This window comes from Natator depressus, chromosome 17 (genome assembly GCF_965152275.1).
Source record: "Natator depressus isolate rNatDep1 chromosome 17, rNatDep2.hap1, whole genome shotgun sequence".
Classification (NCBI taxonomy): Eukaryota; Metazoa; Chordata; order Testudines; family Cheloniidae; genus Natator; species Natator depressus.
In genome coordinates this window covers 23,455,683-23,475,892 of record NC_134250.1, presented here as the reverse complement: position 1 = coordinate 23,475,892, position 20,210 = coordinate 23,455,683, and the positions used below count along the sequence as shown (strand labels likewise).

Below are 20,210 nucleotides of genomic sequence, written 5' to 3'. Positions count from 1 at the left end.
CCCCACTGCCCTAAGCAGGGGATGCCTCAGCAGCACCTCCAATCCCCCAATCCACCTCCCCAACCAATCCACCCAGACCCCAGCTCTGAAACTACCTGGTCAGAACCATGGGCTCTGCCTCCCCAACAACCCCAGCCGCCCTGTCCCCCACCTCCGCTCTCGCTTCCCCATCGGGCTCCGGCTCCTCCCTACCTTTTCCCTGGGAGCGTGGGGGGCGCTGGGAGCCCGCCGGCGGAGCCCCTGCAGAGCCGGCTCCCGGCGCCGCCAGCTGTGGCCGGCGCGCAGCCCAGGGAGTGGCGCGCTGAGGGCAGGGTGGCAGCCCAGGCGCGAGGCCGGCGCGTGCTGAGGTGTGCTGGGCCTCGCGGCGAGCGCTGATTGGCGGCCGCCACGGTTGGCCGCCGAGCTCGCGCGGCGGCGGTTGGCTGTGACGCGCCCCTCGGCCCCTGTCCGCCATGGAGGAGCCTCTGCTGGTCGCCCCCATCAACCCCAACAACTTCCCGGCCAAGCTGTGGCGCCTGGTGAACAGCCCGCGGTTCCGCTCCATCCGCTGGGACACCCGCGGCGAGGGGCTGCTCATCGACCAGCCACTCTTCGAGGCCGAGCTGCTGGGCGCCGGGCCGGGCCTTGGGGCGGGGCCGGGGGGCGACGGGGCCGCGGCCGCCTCGGCCGAGCTCTTCAAGACCACCAACTTCACGAGCTTCATCCGGCAGCTCAACCTGTACGGCTTCCGCAAGGTGGTGCTGGGCCCGCCGGGCGGCTCCTCGGCAGCGCCCGCGCCCGGGCCCGCGGGCGGCGGCTCCTCCGGGCCCCTGCACCACTTCCACAGCCCGCACTTCCGCCGCGACCGCCCCGACCTCCTTGTCCACCTCAAGCGACTCACCAGTGCCAACAAGGCCAAGCTCGCGGCCGGCCTGGAGGTGACCAGCCGCCCACCCAACCGGTTCCAGCGGCTGCTGAGCACCTCGCTGCATGGGGACCCACTCGTGCCGCCGCCGGGGCCCGGCAAGGTGGAGAAGCCCGGTGAGGCTGGGGGCGGGCAGCGCCAGGGGCACGTGGTCGCTGCCGGCGGTGTGAGGAGCGTGGCAGCTCAGCAACAGGGAACATGGGGAGGGCCGGTGGGTCAAGATATTCACACTGGGGTAGTGGGCCTGATGGTAGCAAGGTACGTTTGGGCTTCCTCACCTGAATGGTTGTTTAGACCGCTCGTTAGCTACACGCATGAAGTTGGGAGAACCTGTGCAGAGAGAGGTGATGGTTTTGAGGGAATAGTGAATTGGCCAATCTGAACAGACTTAGGGTTCTCCAGTGTGTTTTTGTGTTGAAAATAAAAATTGTACTTCATCAATTGGTGTTTCTGTGTATTCAGACATCTGTCTACAGACTAAAACCGCTATCATATCCATAAGCATGAGTAGCTTTATGCACATGGCGTTGGGTTCAGGATGGTTTCTCATGTACATAAAGTTACTCATATGTATAAGGATCTACAGGATCAGGGAGTAAAATAAGTTTTTATACTGTTATCCCTGCAGAGCTTTCACAGATGGATCTGGATTTTGTTAGTTCTTATGCATCTTGTGTGTATTGCTTGCTAAGTTCCAGGTACACACGTACAACCTCTTGTCTTCCAAGGGTTGGTCTGAATGGTAGCTAGGAGTGTGATGGCCATTTTGTGCTAAGGAACAAAGATGCTGGAGTAATAATTCTGCAAAATGTCTTAAGGAGAATTAAAAGCTAAATAATTTTCTTGAGAGGAATAAATGAGTTGGGTGGAGGTTAAATGGAGTAAATATGATTTGAAATCAGTCTTCTCAGAGGGGTTACTCACTGTCCAAGTGAAGTTTTGAAGAGCTCCCCACTTCTTGCTTTTTCCACCCCCCACAGAGGACAGGCAAAGGTGAAAAAAATGAGTGGTTTTGATGTGAAAAGAAGCTTGATCTTCTTTCGGTCAAAGTTTTTTGTTGTTTTGGGGGTTTTTTTGGTTTGGTTTACAATATAAATCGAAATCTTGTTCATCCTGTGTTTTCTCGAAGACTCAATGGACAACTGGAAAACTATTAGGATTACAACACCTTAGATACCCAGGAAGTAAAACTTGAGAAAGGAAGGGACTCCTAAATTAGACTTCTTGTTTAATTTTTGTTTTGTTTAACATAAAAGATCTTTGTTGAAGATTTAAAAGATAGAAGGAACCATTGTAATTATCTAATCTGATTTCCTCTATAATACATCATAGAATTTCACATCATAATTCCTGTATCAAGCCCATAACTTCTGGGTTGAGTGCTCTTAATTGGAAGGACAAGGACTGAGAGAGCTCCCACTGCAGGTCTCTGGTTTTCCAAGAACACCTCCAGAAAAAACAGGGAAGACAAAGCTGGATAGTCTTGATTCCTCCCCCGCCCCCTGGTAATAGATAAGCAGGATAAATACTACTTAGCTTTTCTTTGTACATCATAAATAAATAATAAAAGGGCACAAACCATCATAGAATATCAGGGTTGGAAGGGACCTTAGGAGGTTATCTAGTCCAACCCTCTGCTCAAAGCAGGACCAATCCCCAACTAAATCAATCGCTAAAATCCTTCCATTCTTTTCTATCCTTACTGCTAAAATATTTTTTCCAAGCTGTTTTTTTCAGAGTCTTATAATTTTGCAAGTCTGGGTGGATTTTCATAGGGGCAACAAAAAACACCTGTCTTACCTCAAGGTGTTCCCCCACCTCGACAAATTTCTAGTTCCTAAATTAAAGCCTGGGCACCCTAGAAGCTCTAAACAAAAAACTTCCTTTTCTTGAATTAAGATTCTTAGTACATTTCCTCCTGTCCTCATTTTTGTAAATGACTTAGAGGAGATTTTGGAACAAACTGATAAATAGTAATAAGTTACCAGGACCAGATGGTATTCACCCAAAAGTTGTGAAGGAACTCAAATGTGAAATTGCAAAACTACTAACTGTAGTCTGTAACCTATCATTTAAATCAACTTCTGTATCCAGTAACTGGAGGATAGCTAATGTGACATCAATTTTTAAAATTTTAAAATGAGCTCCAGTAATTACAGGTCGGTAAACCTGACTTCAGTATCGGGCAAAGTGGTTGAAACTATAGTAAAGAACAAAATTGTCAGACACATAGATGAACCTAATTTGTTAGGGAAGAGTCAACATGGTTTTTGCAAAGGGAAATCATGCCTCACCAATCTACTAGAATTCTTTGAGGGGGTCAACAAGCATGTGAACAAGGCAGATTCAGTGGGTATAGTGTACTTAGATTTTCAGAAAGCGTTTGATATGGTCCCTCACCAAAGGCTCTTAAGCATGGTAAGCTGTCATGGGATAACGGGGAAGGTCCTCTTATGGATTGGTAACTGGTTACAAGGTAGGAAACAAAGGGTAGGAAAAAATGGTCAGTTTTCAGAATGGAAAGAGATAAATGGTAATGTCCCCCAGGGGTCTGTACTGGGCCCAGTCCTATTCAACCTATTCATAAATGATCTGGAAAAAGGAGTAAACAGTGAGGTGGCAAAATTTGCAGATGATACAAAACTACTCAAGACAGTTAAGTCCCAGGCAGACTGCGAAGAGCTACAAAAGGATCTCTCAAAACTGGGTGACTGGGCAACAAAATGGCAGATGAAATTCAATTTTGATAAATGCAAAGTAATGCACATTGGAAAACGTCATCGCAACTATACATGTAAAATGATGGGATCTGAATTAGCTGTTACCACCCAAGAAAGATCTTGGAGTCACTGTGGATAATTCTCTGAAAACATTCACTCAATGTGCAGCGGCAGTCAAAAAAGTGAACAGAGTGTTGGGAATCATTAAAAAAGGGATAGGTAATAAGACTGAAAATATCATATTGTCTCTATATAAATCCATGGTACACCCCCCCCCCCCTTGAATATTGCATGCATATGTGGTTGTGCCATCTCAAAAAAGATATATTGGAATCAGAAAAGGTTCAGAAAAGGGCAACAAAATGATTTGGGGTATGGAATGGCTGCTGTATGAGGAGAGAATAAGACTGGGACTTTTCAGCTTGGAAAAGAGACAACTAAGGGGGGATATGATAGAAGTTTATAAAATCATGACTGGTGTGGAGAAAGTAAATAAGGAAGTGTTATTTACTCCTTCTTATAACACAAGAACTAGAGGTCACCAAATGAAATTAATGGGCAGGAGGTTTAAAACAAATAAAAGGAAGTATTTTTTCACACAACACACAGTCAACCTTTGGAACTCCTTGCCAGAGGATGTTGTGAAGGCCAAGACTATAACAGGGTTCAAAAAAGAACTAGATAAGTTCATGACTATTAGCTAGGATGGGCAGGGATGGTGTCCCTCGCGTCTGTTTGCCAGAAGCTGGGTATGAGCGACAGGGCATGGATCACTTGATGATTACTTGTTCTGTTCATTCGCTCTGGGGCACCTGGCATTGGCCACTATCAGAAGACAGGATACTTGGCTAGATAGATGTTTGGTCTGCCCCATATGGCTGTTCTTATGTAACCGTTTTTGCGGAAACTTTCTACACAAAATTCAGCCTGGGGCAGATTCCCACCATTGAAAATTTCCACCTAAATGTTTAAATTTAGCAAAGTTTAAAAAAAATGAAAACAAGGTTTTGTAGTGGGAAGAGTTGGATAACTGTAGCTGTAGTCGCATTGCTGCCAGCTCTGCCTGTTATAAAATAAGTATCTCCTCTTTTGCCGGTCACGATTAACACCTATTCCCTGTCTCACTATTGCCACCTCCTACCTACAATCTATTCCTTAGATTGGTTAGTAGAGGTTGAGTAATTTGCAGCTCTCCCTTTCTGCAGTGCTGACTGCCTCCTTGTCTGACATCCCAGGACTCTTGATACCAGCCTTTTGCTCTCTGCAAGTAAGGTTTGGAAGTACAGAGTGTTGTAAAGCCCAGTGTTTAGAGTTTATTATTAACTCTTCCATCTTTGGAGTTTTCTTTGTTCTTTCCATCAGAAAGTTTGTGATAAAGCAATTAAGCTAAGATTTTCAAAGCCGCCTAGAGGATTTGGACACCCCGTTTCCAATGGCTTCTCTTAGGTGGCTTTGAAAATCTCATCCTAGGAATCTTGTACTCCATCTTGTCTGACATACTACTTCATGCTTGTTTGCTATACCATATGGCTTACCAAAATGCAGATTCTAAATAATTCAGATTTGGTTTGCTGGCTGACTTTGCAAAAAATTACTTTCCAAGTTGTGGGGCTGGGAACTGGCTGCTGAAAGTTTTTTTTTTTTTTTTTTTAACGGGGGATTGAAATGCTGCATTGTCAACATTTAGAGCCAGATATTACTTTATCTTCATATGGTGAAATACAATCTGTGTGTGGATTGAGCGTTCTATTTTATGATCCTTTATTTATTTCATAACCATGTAATCCTAGTAAATATATTCTTTTTCATGCAGGAGCACTGACAATAGGACAGTTTCATCGGTCTTTTCGGCGAGACAGTTTATCTCCTTACTCCTATGTATCTGCTTCATCCCACAACCACAGCACTTTATCATCAAAAGGTTCAGATCGGACTCCAGTCCCTCCCAGAACATGGCAGAACTCCCTTGGGATGCTTCCAGGGCAGGTGGAGACTTCCCCAACATTTTCAGACAAAGGGGTTCCGTTTCCTGTACTCCAGAGGTTTCCAACAGAGGTCACGTACACTCTTCAACCCAGTGCCACCTCTGTGCACATACAACAAGGACCTCAGACAATGGCCAGTTCTTCCCAGAAATATAGCAACTACACACCTTCAGCACAGTACTCCCAAACCTACTACCCAACAGGTATGATAAGGGTCTAACATTTGCCTTTCATCAAGATATTTTAAATCAACAAATTATTTTTCTGCAATGCACTTTAATGTATACATATTAAACAAGACTTAGAATAGAAAGGAAGAGTATCAAACCTAAAAGAACAGGGAGAACCTCCCAGCAAGGCAAGTTCTTAACATTTATTCTTTACTGTCCCTGTTCTGAAGTCTATACATGCCTTCCAGATTTTCTGGAAAGCCACTTTGACAAGTTTCAAGGGTAGAGGAAAGGAGGGTCATTCTTGGTGGGAAATTTGGACATGTACTTAGTTTATTTGAAGTTGACTTGGAGAAAATGTATTAAAGGATCTCCTAACAATCCCAGATAGGATATTTCACCCTGCTTGAAAATCTGTGCCACCGTTTTTGCATTTTCTCAAATTCTTTCCTATTGAGCCATTCATACTGTAATCTGTGCACCTTCAGATGGAAAGTGACATCTATCTCTCCATCATTCTTGTAGTACCATAGTTAAGGTTGCATGCATTCCAGTCTGTTTTATTTTTGACTTTTTTCTTCTTCCTCCCCACCCCAAAAAAAATTGCCTCAAAAATTCTGTATGTATCTTCAGACCAGAGCAGATGTTTTGTCCAGAAAGTTTGAAGCAAATTGTCTAAGACCCTTGTTTGAATTATAGGAAAAGAGAAAATTTCTTTTTTGTAAATGTTACAAATAGAGGTATTTAATTTTGGAGTGTATGTAACTCAGACGTCTGGGTTTTAAGAGTTCCAGTTTCTCGTGCTTTCATAGCCATTTAATTAATTGGGGTGCAAAATGCCCAAGCTACTGATCCCTGGTTCAGTCTCTTAGGTGGCTACTTAAGGAATTGCTTCAGAGATTTGAAATTGGTGAGGCACTTAGAGAGAGATACTGATCTGGGCTTTAATAAAAATCTTTCTAAGTAAAATCACAACACTGTTAAGGCATCAAAAGTATAAAAGAACAACCCGCATTATGCATACTCACAAAACTAATCTGGAACACGTGTCAGGTGGGGGATTCCCAGGGTTGGGGAAATGATCGCAGGTCCTAGCCATGCACCTCTAAACAAACACCAAACCTCCCTCTTAGGGGAGGTCAGAGTTAATTCCTGTATCAAGCACCACGGTAACAATAGAAAAACACTTTGATCTAACCCAGGCAAAGCCAGGAATAGACTGAGGTACGGATTTCTAGCAGGAGTTATGCAGACTTCCTTGCCCAGATACAGCATGTCGTACATAACCCGCCCCACACACACACTTCGCTAGACACACACAGACTCTGCCCCATGCCAATGCAATCCTCTCTTTCTCCTCCCCACTTGGGTCAGTCCAACCTGTCTGTGCGCTCTGGTGCTTGTATACATTGTTAAGCTCAGACTGGTGAGTCTTGCTATATGGTCTCAGCCGAATTGTCAGCTCCAGGCTGTGCATCCGTAAGAGTTGCAAGCACCAGTGCAGCAGTTGGCTGTCAAGCAGCTCCTCATTCAGACACTGCACTCTCATGTCTCTCTGCCCCAGCTCAGTGCTGCTGCTTCTCAGCTCTTTCTTTGTTCTCTCTCTACATCTTCCTGGGCTTGTTCCCTGTCCCGTCCCATCTGTACATTGGCTCAGACCATCCCAGAAGGTCCACAGTTAATTCTGTGTCCTTGTTTTGTAGTGGCACTCTCCTACCAGTTAGGCTTGTGAAGAGTAGCAGGGAGGGGGAGATAAAGGGGAGAGAAAGAAACGGGAAGGGGCTCTCTACTCGGTCTCTTGTCTGCGATGAGGAAAGGAAGAAGGAGCCCATCTTTCCTTGGTATTAAGCTTTCCACAGTCCAACCTTCTCAACTAAGTTGGAAATACACCTTTCCCTTACACCCATGTGTGTCTGGCACCATAATTTATTAAGTGTCAGCCCTCTGCCCATGTTTGGTATTCCAGGGACCAATTTTAGGGTTCTTGCATGGCCAATTTGCATCAGTGCATTTAACAATGATTTCAACATGTCAGTGTAGTTTCAGGTGTACCCAGAAAGTACATAAAATATGCTATTTTGAGCCCAGATTATTGTTGTTGTGGCTTATGTGTTTATAACATGATACATATTGCTAAATCTTATGACCTTTGTGTCAACTACTCATGCTATTCAGGCCTTCTGTTAAATGCCTCAAGTGTATTTCCAAGCCTGTTTTAAGACAGTCCTTCACTTTGTGTACTCCTAATTGCATTACAGCTATAGTGATTATTCATTATTGATTTCTTAAGCATCTTAACTTTTCCTAAAGGTATAGTCCATTGCCCATGTGTGATTTACTTCTCAGGAGACACACATCAGGCATAGACCCATAGCAGTAGATTCTGGATAGCCTAAGTACATAGAATAAGCATTATTATTAAGATAATAGATGTGAATCTTACATATTTTAAATCCCTTATGGAGGTAATACTAGATTTTTGGAAGTGAGCTGGCAGTGCCAATATTGAACAGAGGTTCTAGAAATTTGATAACTTTTCTGTTTGGATTCTTTCCAGCTGTGTTACAGTGCTGCTCACCTACGACTCACCTAGATCCTCTTAGTTGCTGTGGCAGTCCTACAGCCTCAACCTACACACACTGCAGCTATTTCCAGGTGAGCGCACTAAGTTGAAACAAGAGGAAGCCATGTTCCCTCTAAGCCACGCGGCCGTGCAGCAGGCTATCAAGGGCCACGCAGGTGGGGAGAGGCGTCCCTCCCCCAGCCCAGCCAGAGCTGCTGCAGCCGTGGAGAGCACCTGGCCCTGCCCAGTGGAGCTGCCACGGCCATGGAGAAGCATCTCTCCTCCGGCCCAGCCCAGCCGGAGCTGCTGCGACCCATGGAGAGGTGACCTGACCTGGTCCAGCTCAGCCCACGGGATCTGCCGCGGCCGTGGAGAGGTGCCCCTTCCTCAGCTTGGCCTCGTCCAGCCCAGCCCAGACAGCGCTTATGCAGCTGTGGAGGGGCACCCCTCCCCCATCCCCCAGCTGCTGCGGCGACAGAGGGCTGGGGCACCCCAGAGAGAGGGCACCCCCAGCCAGAGCCCTCACCCCTTTACCCCAACCCTCTGCCCCAGCCCTAAGCACCCTCCTGCACCGTGAACCTCTCATCCTGAGCCCTACTCCAGAGCCCGCACCCCCAGCCAGAGCCTTCACCCCCACCAAACCCCAACCCTCTGTCCTAGCCCTGAGCCCTGTCCCGCACCCCAATCACCTCATCCCCGACCCAACCCAGAGTCCACACTCCCAGCCAGAGCCCTCATCCCCCTGAACCCCCTCCCACACTCCGAACCCCTCGGCCCCATTGCCGTTGCACATCGCCTCCATATTGGTGCACATAACAAAATTCATTCCGCACATGGACAAAAAATTATAGGGAACGCTGCATGGAGTTACAGTACTGTGAAATCTTGGGAGGAGGGATATAGAATTGAAAGAGGATGACTTTGAAAATACATACCATTAACTTGACTGTAAAAATACATGCAAGGACAGATGTATATAAATGTGTGTTTTTTGTAACTCTCTGATTAGTCCTCGGGTAAACACCAGGTCAAGTGTTCCACTCTGTGGAGCTACTTGCTCTGGGTGAGGCAACCACAATATAAAAGAAAACATAGCTGATTTCTCCAGCGTTTCTATTTGTCTTTGTTAATGAACCTCAGTATTTCAGATTTCAATATTAATGTTGATAAATCTGGAGTATTAGTGGTCCTCCAGGGATTTCCTAGGTTGGACAATGAGTTTTTCATAACACTGTGAAATCTCTCTAGTCCGCATACCAAGTGGGTTTCTGATTTGCATTTCTGCAACTTTATCTTGTGCTTAGCAAAATCAAAGATGACTTATCAAGTTGGCTTCTTCTCTCTAACCAAATTAAAATGTCAATATTACCTAAAATTCTATATTTACTGAAAATGCCCCCATCTGATTCTGACAAAGAGGGAAGTATCTGACTTGGAGGGCCTGTGTTTATTGGATATCAAAAGGTCTAAAATGGGAGGAGACCTTATACTTTTTTGTATGAGACTAGTGAAGTGAGATGTACTGAGAAAGTATATGCCTCTGTGCTCTGAAAAGGGGTTGGCTTCTCCAAACCTGATTATCTGGTTGTCTTTCTTGCCAAATACACAAATCCCCATGTATATCAATTATAATCCTCTAGTCAAGAGCCTTTATATGGTCTTCATGGGTGGCGTGTGAACTGCCGCCCAGGGGAGGCTAGCCCCCAGCCATGCCCCTTCTGTCCGAGCCCCGCCCCTTGTGCGCCCCCTTCCGGAGCCCCCCCACTGCATCTGCTGGCTCCAACTCCAGGCTAGTGCCCCCAACCTCCCCGAGTCCTGGAGCGGGCAGTGTGGCCGCAGCGCCGCCACCCCCCCCCCCCCCCGAGCGCCGGGAGGGCAGCGTGGCCGCACGCCCCCCCTCAGCCTCCCAGGGCCTGGTGGGCTGCGCAGCCGCAGCCCCGGAGCACTGGGACGGTGGGCAGAGCACCTGGAGGGTGGATGGTGGACCCCAATTCTGAAGCCGCACTGAACAGAAGTGTGGGGGGGAGCCTAAGGGGTGGAGCATGGGCAGGGCTACACCTGGCTGTTTGGGGAGGCACAGCCTCCCCCAGCCTATGATTCCTGCCACCAATGATAGTCTTACAGAAACTTATGTAAATTTAGGGCCGAACTGTGGTCTCATTAAAGTAGTGGTGGAGGAGTATAAAGAGGTACTGGTTAATCACATTGTGGGTAGCAATGTAGAAGTAAAAGCATGTTTCACTGAGCTGCTATTCTCTTCCTTCACCGCCCCTGACCTCCACCTCCTCGGAGCTGAGGGATCTTCTGCCCACATGGTCCTCAGATGTAATGGGACGCTGTGGCCCATATGTTGGTTTGGTGGTGGGGGAAGCCTGGCTCTCTTCACCCCCTTCTGCTACAGTTTCTCCAGCAGCTCACAGGTATTCTTGGTGCGTTATCTGCTGCTGCTACTTTGGCACTGGTGTGGCCCAAACTTGGAATCTTCAGTGATTTTTGGCAGGCTGATAATATTTCCCTGAGGAACCAAAGGGAAATAGTAATCTGGCAGAGACAAAGTGTGAATAGCATTTCACAGGACAAAGGACAGACACTTCTCTACCCTGAGGGGATTCTCCCTTTTGAATATTAAATACCTGCTGTAAACAATAGAGTTTTGAGAGATTCTCAAAGAAAAGATTCAGGGTGGATAAAAATCAATGATTTAAAAAAAATAAAATAAAAAAAATTGATTTTTTTTTATTTAAATCGGGTTTTTTTGATAAAATGCTTTTGAGGAAAAAACCTATCTAAAGATAGTTTTAATTAAGATACCTTATAGCTCAAAGATATCTCATCATGGAATAGGTATTATAAATTCTAATTCTATAGTATGAGACAATATATTCATGTAATGTTTAAGAAAAGTTTTTTAAATTAGTTCCAATAGTTCATGAATTAAGGACCCAATTTTATGGGGTTCCCCGGGGCTTCTGTATAGATTATTTAGGTTAATCTTTCTATCTACCCAATGGGACTCCATGCTCAGTCTAGAACAGGGGTCCCCAACGTGATGCCCCCAGGCACAATGGTGCCCGCCGGGGTGGTTGTGTGCGCCCACAGGGCACCGCGCCGCTGAAATGCTGCCGTTGAGCGCGGCCACTGGAGAACCGCCCACTGAAATGCTGCCGAGAAGCATTGCCGTTTCTCGGCGGCATTTCGGCAGCGATGCTTCTTTCCATGGCTGCTTCTTGGCGGCATTTCAGCAGCGGGGTATCTGGTGCCCGCCACAGTCTTCTGGGAATAGGAATGTGCTATTCCCACAGAAAGGTTGGGGACCACTGGTCTAGAAGATACCATCAGAGATGCTTAATTTTGCAGTTCTCAGACTGTGGATTTGTGTCTCCAGAAGTAACATGCTTGTTAACAGCAACAATGTTTTAAAATAAATAAATATAGAGAAGTGAGAAATAACAGACCTCAACCCTATTGTCCCTCTGCAAGTTTGTGTACACAGAGTCAATCCCTTACCTCTTTCTAAAAGTGCAAAGTTTCAAAAAGTTCAATGAATAGAAGATTGTTGGGGGCGGAATAGATCTGAACAAGGAGAATAAGTCTGGAGATAAATGTGAGAAGGGAGGGACAGGCAGTAGAAGCAAAGGTGAAACTGTTTGAGCAGCATATTCTAGAAGTCTTGAGGTCTTTCTGAGTGTAACCTTCATTGATTTGAGGTCTACCATACCATTCTCTCACTAGAAGGGAAAACCTATAATGGCAGCAGGCTGTAAAAGAGACCCAGTTTGGGAATATTTTACTGAAGTTCCTCTAACTGTGGGTAAGAAACGCATGTGTGAAAAACGCAAAAAGTGCAACAAAGAAATCCAAGGCCTGGTTGCTCGAATGAAACAACATTGTGAGAAGTGTTCCGTCTCAGGAGGAAGCTGTGTTGAAGATGATGAAAGGAACATGTCTAAACATGAAGGATTTTCAGGTTGGTAAACTTTTTTATTTCATACTTTTTTCTTAAGGACTGCCTGTCTTCCTTGTGGAGTATTCTTGAATTCTCATATTTGAGCAAAAAATATAGTTGTTACTCTATGGTACTATCATTTTAGATGCAGTTGTGATAAAAAATAAATAGCTAAAATAGGCAGGTCTTCCTTTTACAATTTCACCTTTGAAGTAGTACTGAGTGTCAGTGAATGCAATGGGTAATACTAAATGAGCAGGTTGGTAATAATAATTAAATAACTGCATTGACTTATTTTGTTTAGGAGAATCCATCCTCAACATACAGGATTCTGAAGACTATCCACCTTCAAGATCACCATCATTTTCTATAGTTTCAGAGTTATCTGCCAATGACAGTGTTTCAGTCACATCATGTATGTCACATAGCCACAGTATATCACCTATAGGAAAAAGAAAAAAAAATCTCCATCATCCAGAAACAACCATAGATAAGTTTGTGATAAGAACCAGCAGATTACAAAAAGAGGTCATTGATGAAAAAATTGCCCGGTTTGTTTATGCAACAAACTCTCCTTTCTATATGATGGAGAACCCACACTTCATTAACATGGTTCAGTTACTGAGACCAGGATACAGTCCATCCAACAGAGCAGATGTTGCAAGCAAATTGCTGGATAAAGTGTATGAAAGAGAAATTGAGCAGTATGCAAAAGGTCTAGAGGGTAAAATTGTTAACCTGAGTCTTGATGGGTGGAGCAATGTCCACAATGATCCTGTTGTATGTGCTTGTGTGACAACAGAAGAAGGGAATGTCTTCCTTACAGAAACAATTGATACATCAGGAAATGCACACATAGCAGAATACTGACAAGAAGCAGGAGTAAAAGCTATAACAAACTGTGAAAAAAAAAATTGAAATGTCTAGTACGCAGCTTGGTCACAGACAATGCTGCAAATGTATCCAAGACGAGAAGAAATTTAGAAGAGAGTCCCAAGCTAATAACATATGGTTGCAGTACTCATTTGATGCATCTCCTAGCCAAAGACTTCAGTGTTCCAGAAATAAAGGCTAATGTTGTTGAAATTGCAAAATACTTCTGTAACAACCACTTTGCAGCAGCTGCTCTGAAAAAAGTGGGAGGAACCAAGCTAACTTTCTCACAAGACGTGTGATGGAACTCCGTAGTAGACTGTTTTGAGCACTATATCAAGAACTGGCCTTATCTGATGACAGTTTGTGAACAAAAGCATGAAAAAATAGATGGCACTGTCACAGACAAAGTTCTCAACATTGGGCTTAAGAGAAATGTTGAACACATGCTGAGTACCCTGAAGCCTATTTCTGTAGCCTTGAACAAAATGCAGGGAAATAACTGTTTTATTGCTGACACTGTTGAAATTTGGAAGGAACTGAGTGAGATCTTAAAAAGAGAAATATGCAATGACAGAGTTAAATTACAAGCATTAAAAAAACAAATGGGACAAGCACTGTCTCCCGCTCATTTTCTTGCAGATATTCTCAATACTTGGTGTGACGGTGCACCCCATAAGGCTTTATGGAAATATGCTTATGAATGTGTATATATATGACATAACTGGAATATGTTTTATGCTATGTATGCCATATAACATATCTATGTAAAGGTTATGATCTACTGAATATATTCTTCCTATTTGTATGCATGTGTCATTGTTGTATTCAAAGTTATGAATATTGGCTGTATACTTGTTTCTCATGTTGACCTGGCTGACATAGTCAATTTAATTATTTTTTTTTTAATTTCATTTAACTATTTTAGGTAAAAACAATTTTAACAAAAACAAACCTGATTTTAAAAAACTTGAATGTTTTAAATTCAAAAATTCATATGCTTGTTTTGTTAAAATATTATGTTTGCTGTTGAAGAAAAAAATCCAGAATACATAATGTTGTTTTAATTAAATAAAACAATTTAAATGTCTGTCTGGTGATGTTCTCCTAATACAGCATGGCAAGAAAATCCTCCAGATATTAATGATTAACCTGTTGAACTGGAGATAATTCACCTCCCAATGACTTCATAAATATCTGCTTCAGTTACCTTTGGTAAATGAAATAACCAAACAATCATTCATTTTCTGATATAGCTGTAAAAGTAATCTGAAAAGTTTTCAAAATAAATCACTTTAAAAATGTATAGTGTGTACCTTTTTAAAATGAAATCTATATCTATCTCTGAGTTGTGAAGAATATGTATTAAGGTTATAACCACCAACAAGAATGCACTTTTATGTAGAAATCCGTGATTAAATAGAGTCTTCCTGAATAGTGATTTAAATCATGATTTAAATCACTAATCAATTTGATTTAAATCAAATCCACCCTGAGAAGATTACAAGGATTCTTTATAATGGAAAGGGTTATGCACCCTAAATATAGGAGTTACTACCAGCTACTGCTAGTATTTGTGTACACTTGGTGGTATTATAGCTGTGAGGGCCAGGTTTTCCAAAGGTATTCAGGTGCCTACTGGGACTTTTGAAAAGTGATTAAGCAGGTTATGTACCTAACCAGTTCAGGTGTTTTGAAAATCCCACTAGACACCTATCTGCATCTTTAGGCGCCTAAATACTTTGAAATCTGGCCTATAGTGCCTAGTGACAGATAGAGTTATGATTGCCTGCGTATCTCCATTCCAAAAGGCCTGTTTTCAATTTCTTACAACTTTGTCTGATTTACACTTTTCAGGATGAAATTTTCTAGGTTTTTCTCTACCCGGAAGAGAATATTCCTGTGGTGTTTAAGCAAAAACAGTTTTACTGGTTCTTGGTTTTCATTTCCTTCTTTAGAAGGAAGTGAGTGACAAAAAATGTTGGTTGTCTAGTTTTTTTCCTTAAAAAACAAAACAAACAAAAAACAACTTCTACCAACTCATAGGGAAAGTAGAAACTTGAAATTTGGTACAGTGGTAGTCCATAGATTGGACATATGCCTTTCAGTGGTCTAGTAACAATCTCTGATTTGGATAAATAAAAGGACCACACACACACACACACACACACGTTTTTTAAAATAACAATAAGGGTCTTTTTAATAATGATATCCTAATATTCTGTTCACACTTTGTGTGTAATGATGCCGTGTGGAATTTTGTATCTCCTATATGTGCTCAAGTACCCCTGTTTCCAAAAACTTACAGAATGTGATGAGGACAGCTTCAGCCCTCAAGGTTTGACACTGTTTGTCCAATATTCCGTGTCCTGCATTTCACTTGTGCAAGATGATACCTTGTTTTTTCTGAGGTTATATTATGCCTGGAATGCTGAATCAAGTTCCTATCATTTTACATGTTAGAAGTCTGTCTTTTTCAAAAATACAAGAGCCTATGCTCTCCTTTGTATTTTTCCACTGATGCTGAAACAGGGTTGTAAAAGTCTTCAAAAGACCAAGAACAGTGCTGGTGTCTGAAAAATATATCTGACGCTTCCTGCTAGACTTACGGTGACTGAAACTTCGGGCTATTCTAAAATTTAAAAGAGAGAAGCTTTTTCATCCCATGCTGATCACTTTGGCTTTCGGGTGGATAGAGAGTAAGAGAACCTTAGCATACCCATTGTTGGTCAAGCCTAAGTTGTAAGTATGATGCATTCTTTCCGGAGCAAGACCTTGGAGTTCACTGACCACAAGGACTCAAAGATCTGAGATCTTAGTTCCACAGCTTTTCAGAGTGGACCTTTACACTTCCGGAGAGGGAAAGGGTGACAAGGATCAGTAGGAAGACTGTAGGTCCAGGTTACATACTGCCAGTTGTTAATTTTTGTATTAGTGAGGATGGCATCTAGCACTTGAATTAAACCAAGATACCCCAAAATAGCTTTAAAATATTAAATTCGGTTAGGGGGAAAAATCTCAAAAGTCCTTTGAAGGCAATATGAACCCCTGTTAGGAAAATGTACAGAATGCAGATAACATAACTCTATTGTAAATACTTTTTAAAAAATATGATAAAATGGGTTAGGATGATAATATCCTTGACTGGTAGAATCACAATGATGAAAATGATGCTTTTCCCTAGGATTACATTCTTACTGCAAAGACTTCTAAAAGAAATCCCTATCTAATTACTATTTATGATGTTACAATTTATTTGGGGGCAAACAAAATTCCTAGGTTTAATGTAATAAAAGATATACTATAGGCCAATATTGGAAAGAGGATTAGCAGCCTCAGATATTGGGAGGTGGAGGGAATATTGGACATCACAATTATGGCCTTCATTGTATGGTGTTACGAAGTTTTCTCTCCGCTTTAGGGACAATAATTTTCTTTTCAAATTATCTGAGACTTGCTTAAATTTCTTTTGCCTTACTGAAAAAAAGGGAGCGAGAGAGAGAGAGAGAGCACGCCAGCCCTCCGCTAACAAAAATTAGATGCTTCCCTCCAAAGTTCTCAACGTTGGGCGTAAGAGAAATGTTGAATACATGCTGAGTACCCTGAAGCCTATTTCTGGAGATACAAATGGGGAAAAAGTGGACCTGCAAAGTGTAAGGCAGGTGTTTAAGGGGAAGTAATTGATGGACCTGAGACACTACTAAGAACTTGATGAGATCACAAGTTTGGCTGCTAAAGATAATAGTGTTGATGTAATAGACTAAGAGTTCTGTAAGACATTTTGCTTGGTACTGCATGACAAGAAAGATGCAAAATTAACATGCCATACATTAAATGGATTAAAAGCTGGCTAACTAATAGGTCTCAAAATGTAATTGTAAACGGGGGATCATCCTTGAACAGGTGTGTCTCTAGTGGGATCCTGTAGGGATCAGTTCTTGGCTCTATGCAATTTAACATTTTATTAATGATCTATTTATGATTTATTAAAGAAAACATAAAATCAACAGTTACAAAGTTTGTAGATGACACAAATTAGGGGAGTAGTAAACAATGAAGAGGAAAGGTCACTGATTCAGGCCTCTCTAGATTGCTTGGTAAGCTGGGTTCAAGAAAACACTACATTTTTATATGGTTAAGTGTACATTTATACATCTAGGAAAAAAGAATGTAGATGTACTTACACAATGAGGGACTCTGGGAAGCAGTGACTCTGAAAAAGATTTGGGGGTTGTGGAGGATAATCAGCTGAACATGAGCTCCCAGTTTGGTGCTGCAGCCAAAAGGGCTAATGCTTTCCTTGAATGTGTAAACAGGGAAATCTCAAGTAGGAGTAGAGAGTTATTTTACATCTGAATCTGGCACTGGTGAGACTGCTGGTAGAGGACTGTCCAGTTCTGTTGTCCACACATTCAAGAAGAATGTTGATTGATTGGTGATGGTTCAGATAAGAGCCAGAGAATAGTTAAAGGATGAGAAAACATGCCTTTTTATAGTTACGGAGTCAAGGAGCTCAATCTATTTAGCTTAAGGAGAAGGTGAAGGGATGACTTGATTAGTCTATAAGTACCTACATGGGGAGCAGATATTTGATAATGGGCTCTTCAGTCTCGCAAAGAAAGATACAACATGAACTAATGTCTGGAAGTTGAAGCGAGACCTATTCAGACTGGAAATAAAGTGTAAATTTTTAACAGCAAAAGTAATTAAGCATTGGAACAATTTACCCAGGGTCATGGTGGTTTTCTCCATCACTGATAATTTTTAAATCAAGATTGGATGTTATTCTAAAGATGTGCTCTAGGAATTATTTTGGGGAAGCTCTAGTGTGCCTTCTGGTCTTGGAACTGATGAATCTAAGAAACTTTGAATATATCTAATATTGTAGTAATATTTTTCTTATTACAGTCCACTGCATTTTCTTTTCCCAGAATCCTCCAATGCAGTCATCATACCCAGTTGAATTTTTGCCATCTAACTGGCCATGCAATACAGCTGATGAAAACAAGAAGACAGAAGTAAACCTAGAGGCTGTCTTTCAGATTGTAGATGAGATGCATTCATCCCCCAAGTTAGAGATGGTGAAGGTGGAACCTGTGGAGAACCAGTGTCCAACCCCACAGCCTAATGCAGGCCAGCAATTGATCGTTAATCCTGGGAATAATGATGCACCTTCCTCGAGTCACGCCAGCCAACTGGAGCCTCTTACACCTGTAGGTTCTGATATTACATTTATGGTGGGAACAGATCAAGCAATAGCCTGTTCTCTGCCACAGTCTTCTGAATTTATTTATACTATCCACACCACCGAGCCTGTAGAGAATACTGCTGCACAAATGGTGCAGGAACCTGCAGACACACAGGAAGCACATGCGAAACTGAAAGAACAGATGAGCCATGCTTCAGCTCAGTCTTCAGTGGTGTTTCTTCAGGAGGGACTGCCATTCAGTCCACAGCAGGTATGGGGTAAAGGAACACTGCAATATGTGTGCCTGTACTACAGGATATTCTGCTGTGATAACTACACTATACCACAGTGAGGGCCTGGTCCTACAAACTTCTTGTGTGAGTAGTCCCATTGAAGTAACTTACATAAAACTGTGAGCAACTAAAGGGTTGGCTGGATTGGACTTCCAGGGTCAGATTCCCAGCCAATGTAAATCCGCATCACTCCATTGTGATCTGTCCCTTAGTATTTACTATGTCTTATGTCACTAAGGGCAGGTCTTAAGGGGTTAAGTCGACCTAAGTTACGCAACTCCAGCTACGTGAATAACAGAGCTGGAGTAGACGTACTTTAGGTCGACTTATTGCGTTGTCTACACGGCGCTGGGTCAACAGGAGAAATTCTCCCGTCAACTTACCTTATGCTTCTCTTTCTGGTGGAGTATTGGAGTCGACGGGAGAGCGAGTGGTGGTCGATTTAGCAGGTCTTCACTAGACCCGCTAAATCGACCCCTGGTGGATCAATCGCTGCAGCATCGATCCATGGTAAGCCCTAAGGCTTTGTCTACACTGGAACTTCTTCGGCAAAACTTTTGTTTTACTGATGAAAAGAGCCGGTGTGAACAGCTCTTTGTCAGCAGGAAGACTTTCCTGCCGACAAAGCCGCTGCTGCTCGTGGCGAGGTGGAAGTTTTTTGTCAGCAGGAGAGCTTTCTCCTGCCGACAAACAGCAGCTGCACTGCATGCCTTTTAGCAGCATGGCTGTGGCGGCACAGCCGTGTCACTAAAAGCAAGGTACTGTACACAAAGCCTTAGTGTTATTCCAAAACACTGAGCAATTAATTTGAGTGACAGTTAGTATTCTTAATTTATGCACACTATTTAACTCAATTTTTTTGGTTCATTGAGGAAAGATTTCTCTGAACCTTATGTATTGTAATATCCCATACTTGGTTTGATTTGTTCTTTCTAGACATACAAAGTAAAAAAGATGAGCAGGACAGGATGTGCAGGGGACATGTATGCTGTATTAATGAGAGTGCTGGTGTATGGCTGCCAAGTTATTTCCGCATAGAAGTGAGGCCTCAAATATGAGATACAGGGTTAAACACCAGTTTATCAAGAGATTGTGACTAAATCCAGGTCTTCCCAGACATACCCACTCTGTCTACTTCCATCTTTTACACATTACACTGGAGAGAAAGGCATGAGTGCTTAGGGGGCTACCACTCAAAGCAAAGATTTATACCTAGCATTTAACCATGGCTGGTCAAAAGCTTTAATCTAAACTGTTTTTGATGGAAATTGGGTTTTTGATTAAATGGAATTTTTTGTATTTAAAAAAAAATCTGTCTACTTTCCATGGAAAACTTACATGATTATTTAACCAAAAAACTGAAACATTTTGATACAGGTATCCTTTTGTGCTATCTCATGGAAGTTGAAATTTGGTTTCCTCATGTCCCCATTCTCTATGGGCTAAGCTTCCCAGCTCAGCTACATCTCCCATGATTCACCATGACCAGAGACTCCCCTGGTGAAGCTGTCTCCCTTCACCAGGAGAGGAGAGGTGTATCAGGTGAGATGTCTGACCAGGGAGCCCAG

General features: G+C 43.0%; 1 protein-coding gene across 1 annotated transcript in view; it reads left to right on the top strand.

The window, feature by feature from the left end:
- The first annotated feature begins 452 nt into the window (after window positions 1-452).
- Window positions 453-20,210, top strand: part of HSF5 (heat shock transcription factor 5) — a 61,774-nt gene continuing 42,016 nt past the window's right edge. Inside the window, exons 1-5 of the mRNA XM_074974751.1 lie at window positions 453-1,007; window positions 3,161-3,170; window positions 5,438-5,812; window positions 8,337-8,434; window positions 18,093-18,620. Of these exons, the coding sequence (XP_074830852.1) occupies window positions 453-1,007; window positions 3,161-3,170; window positions 5,438-5,812; window positions 8,337-8,434; window positions 18,093-18,620 (1,566 nt within the window). The remainder of the gene's footprint in view (window positions 1,008-3,160; window positions 3,171-5,437; window positions 5,813-8,336; window positions 8,435-18,092; window positions 18,621-20,210) is intronic.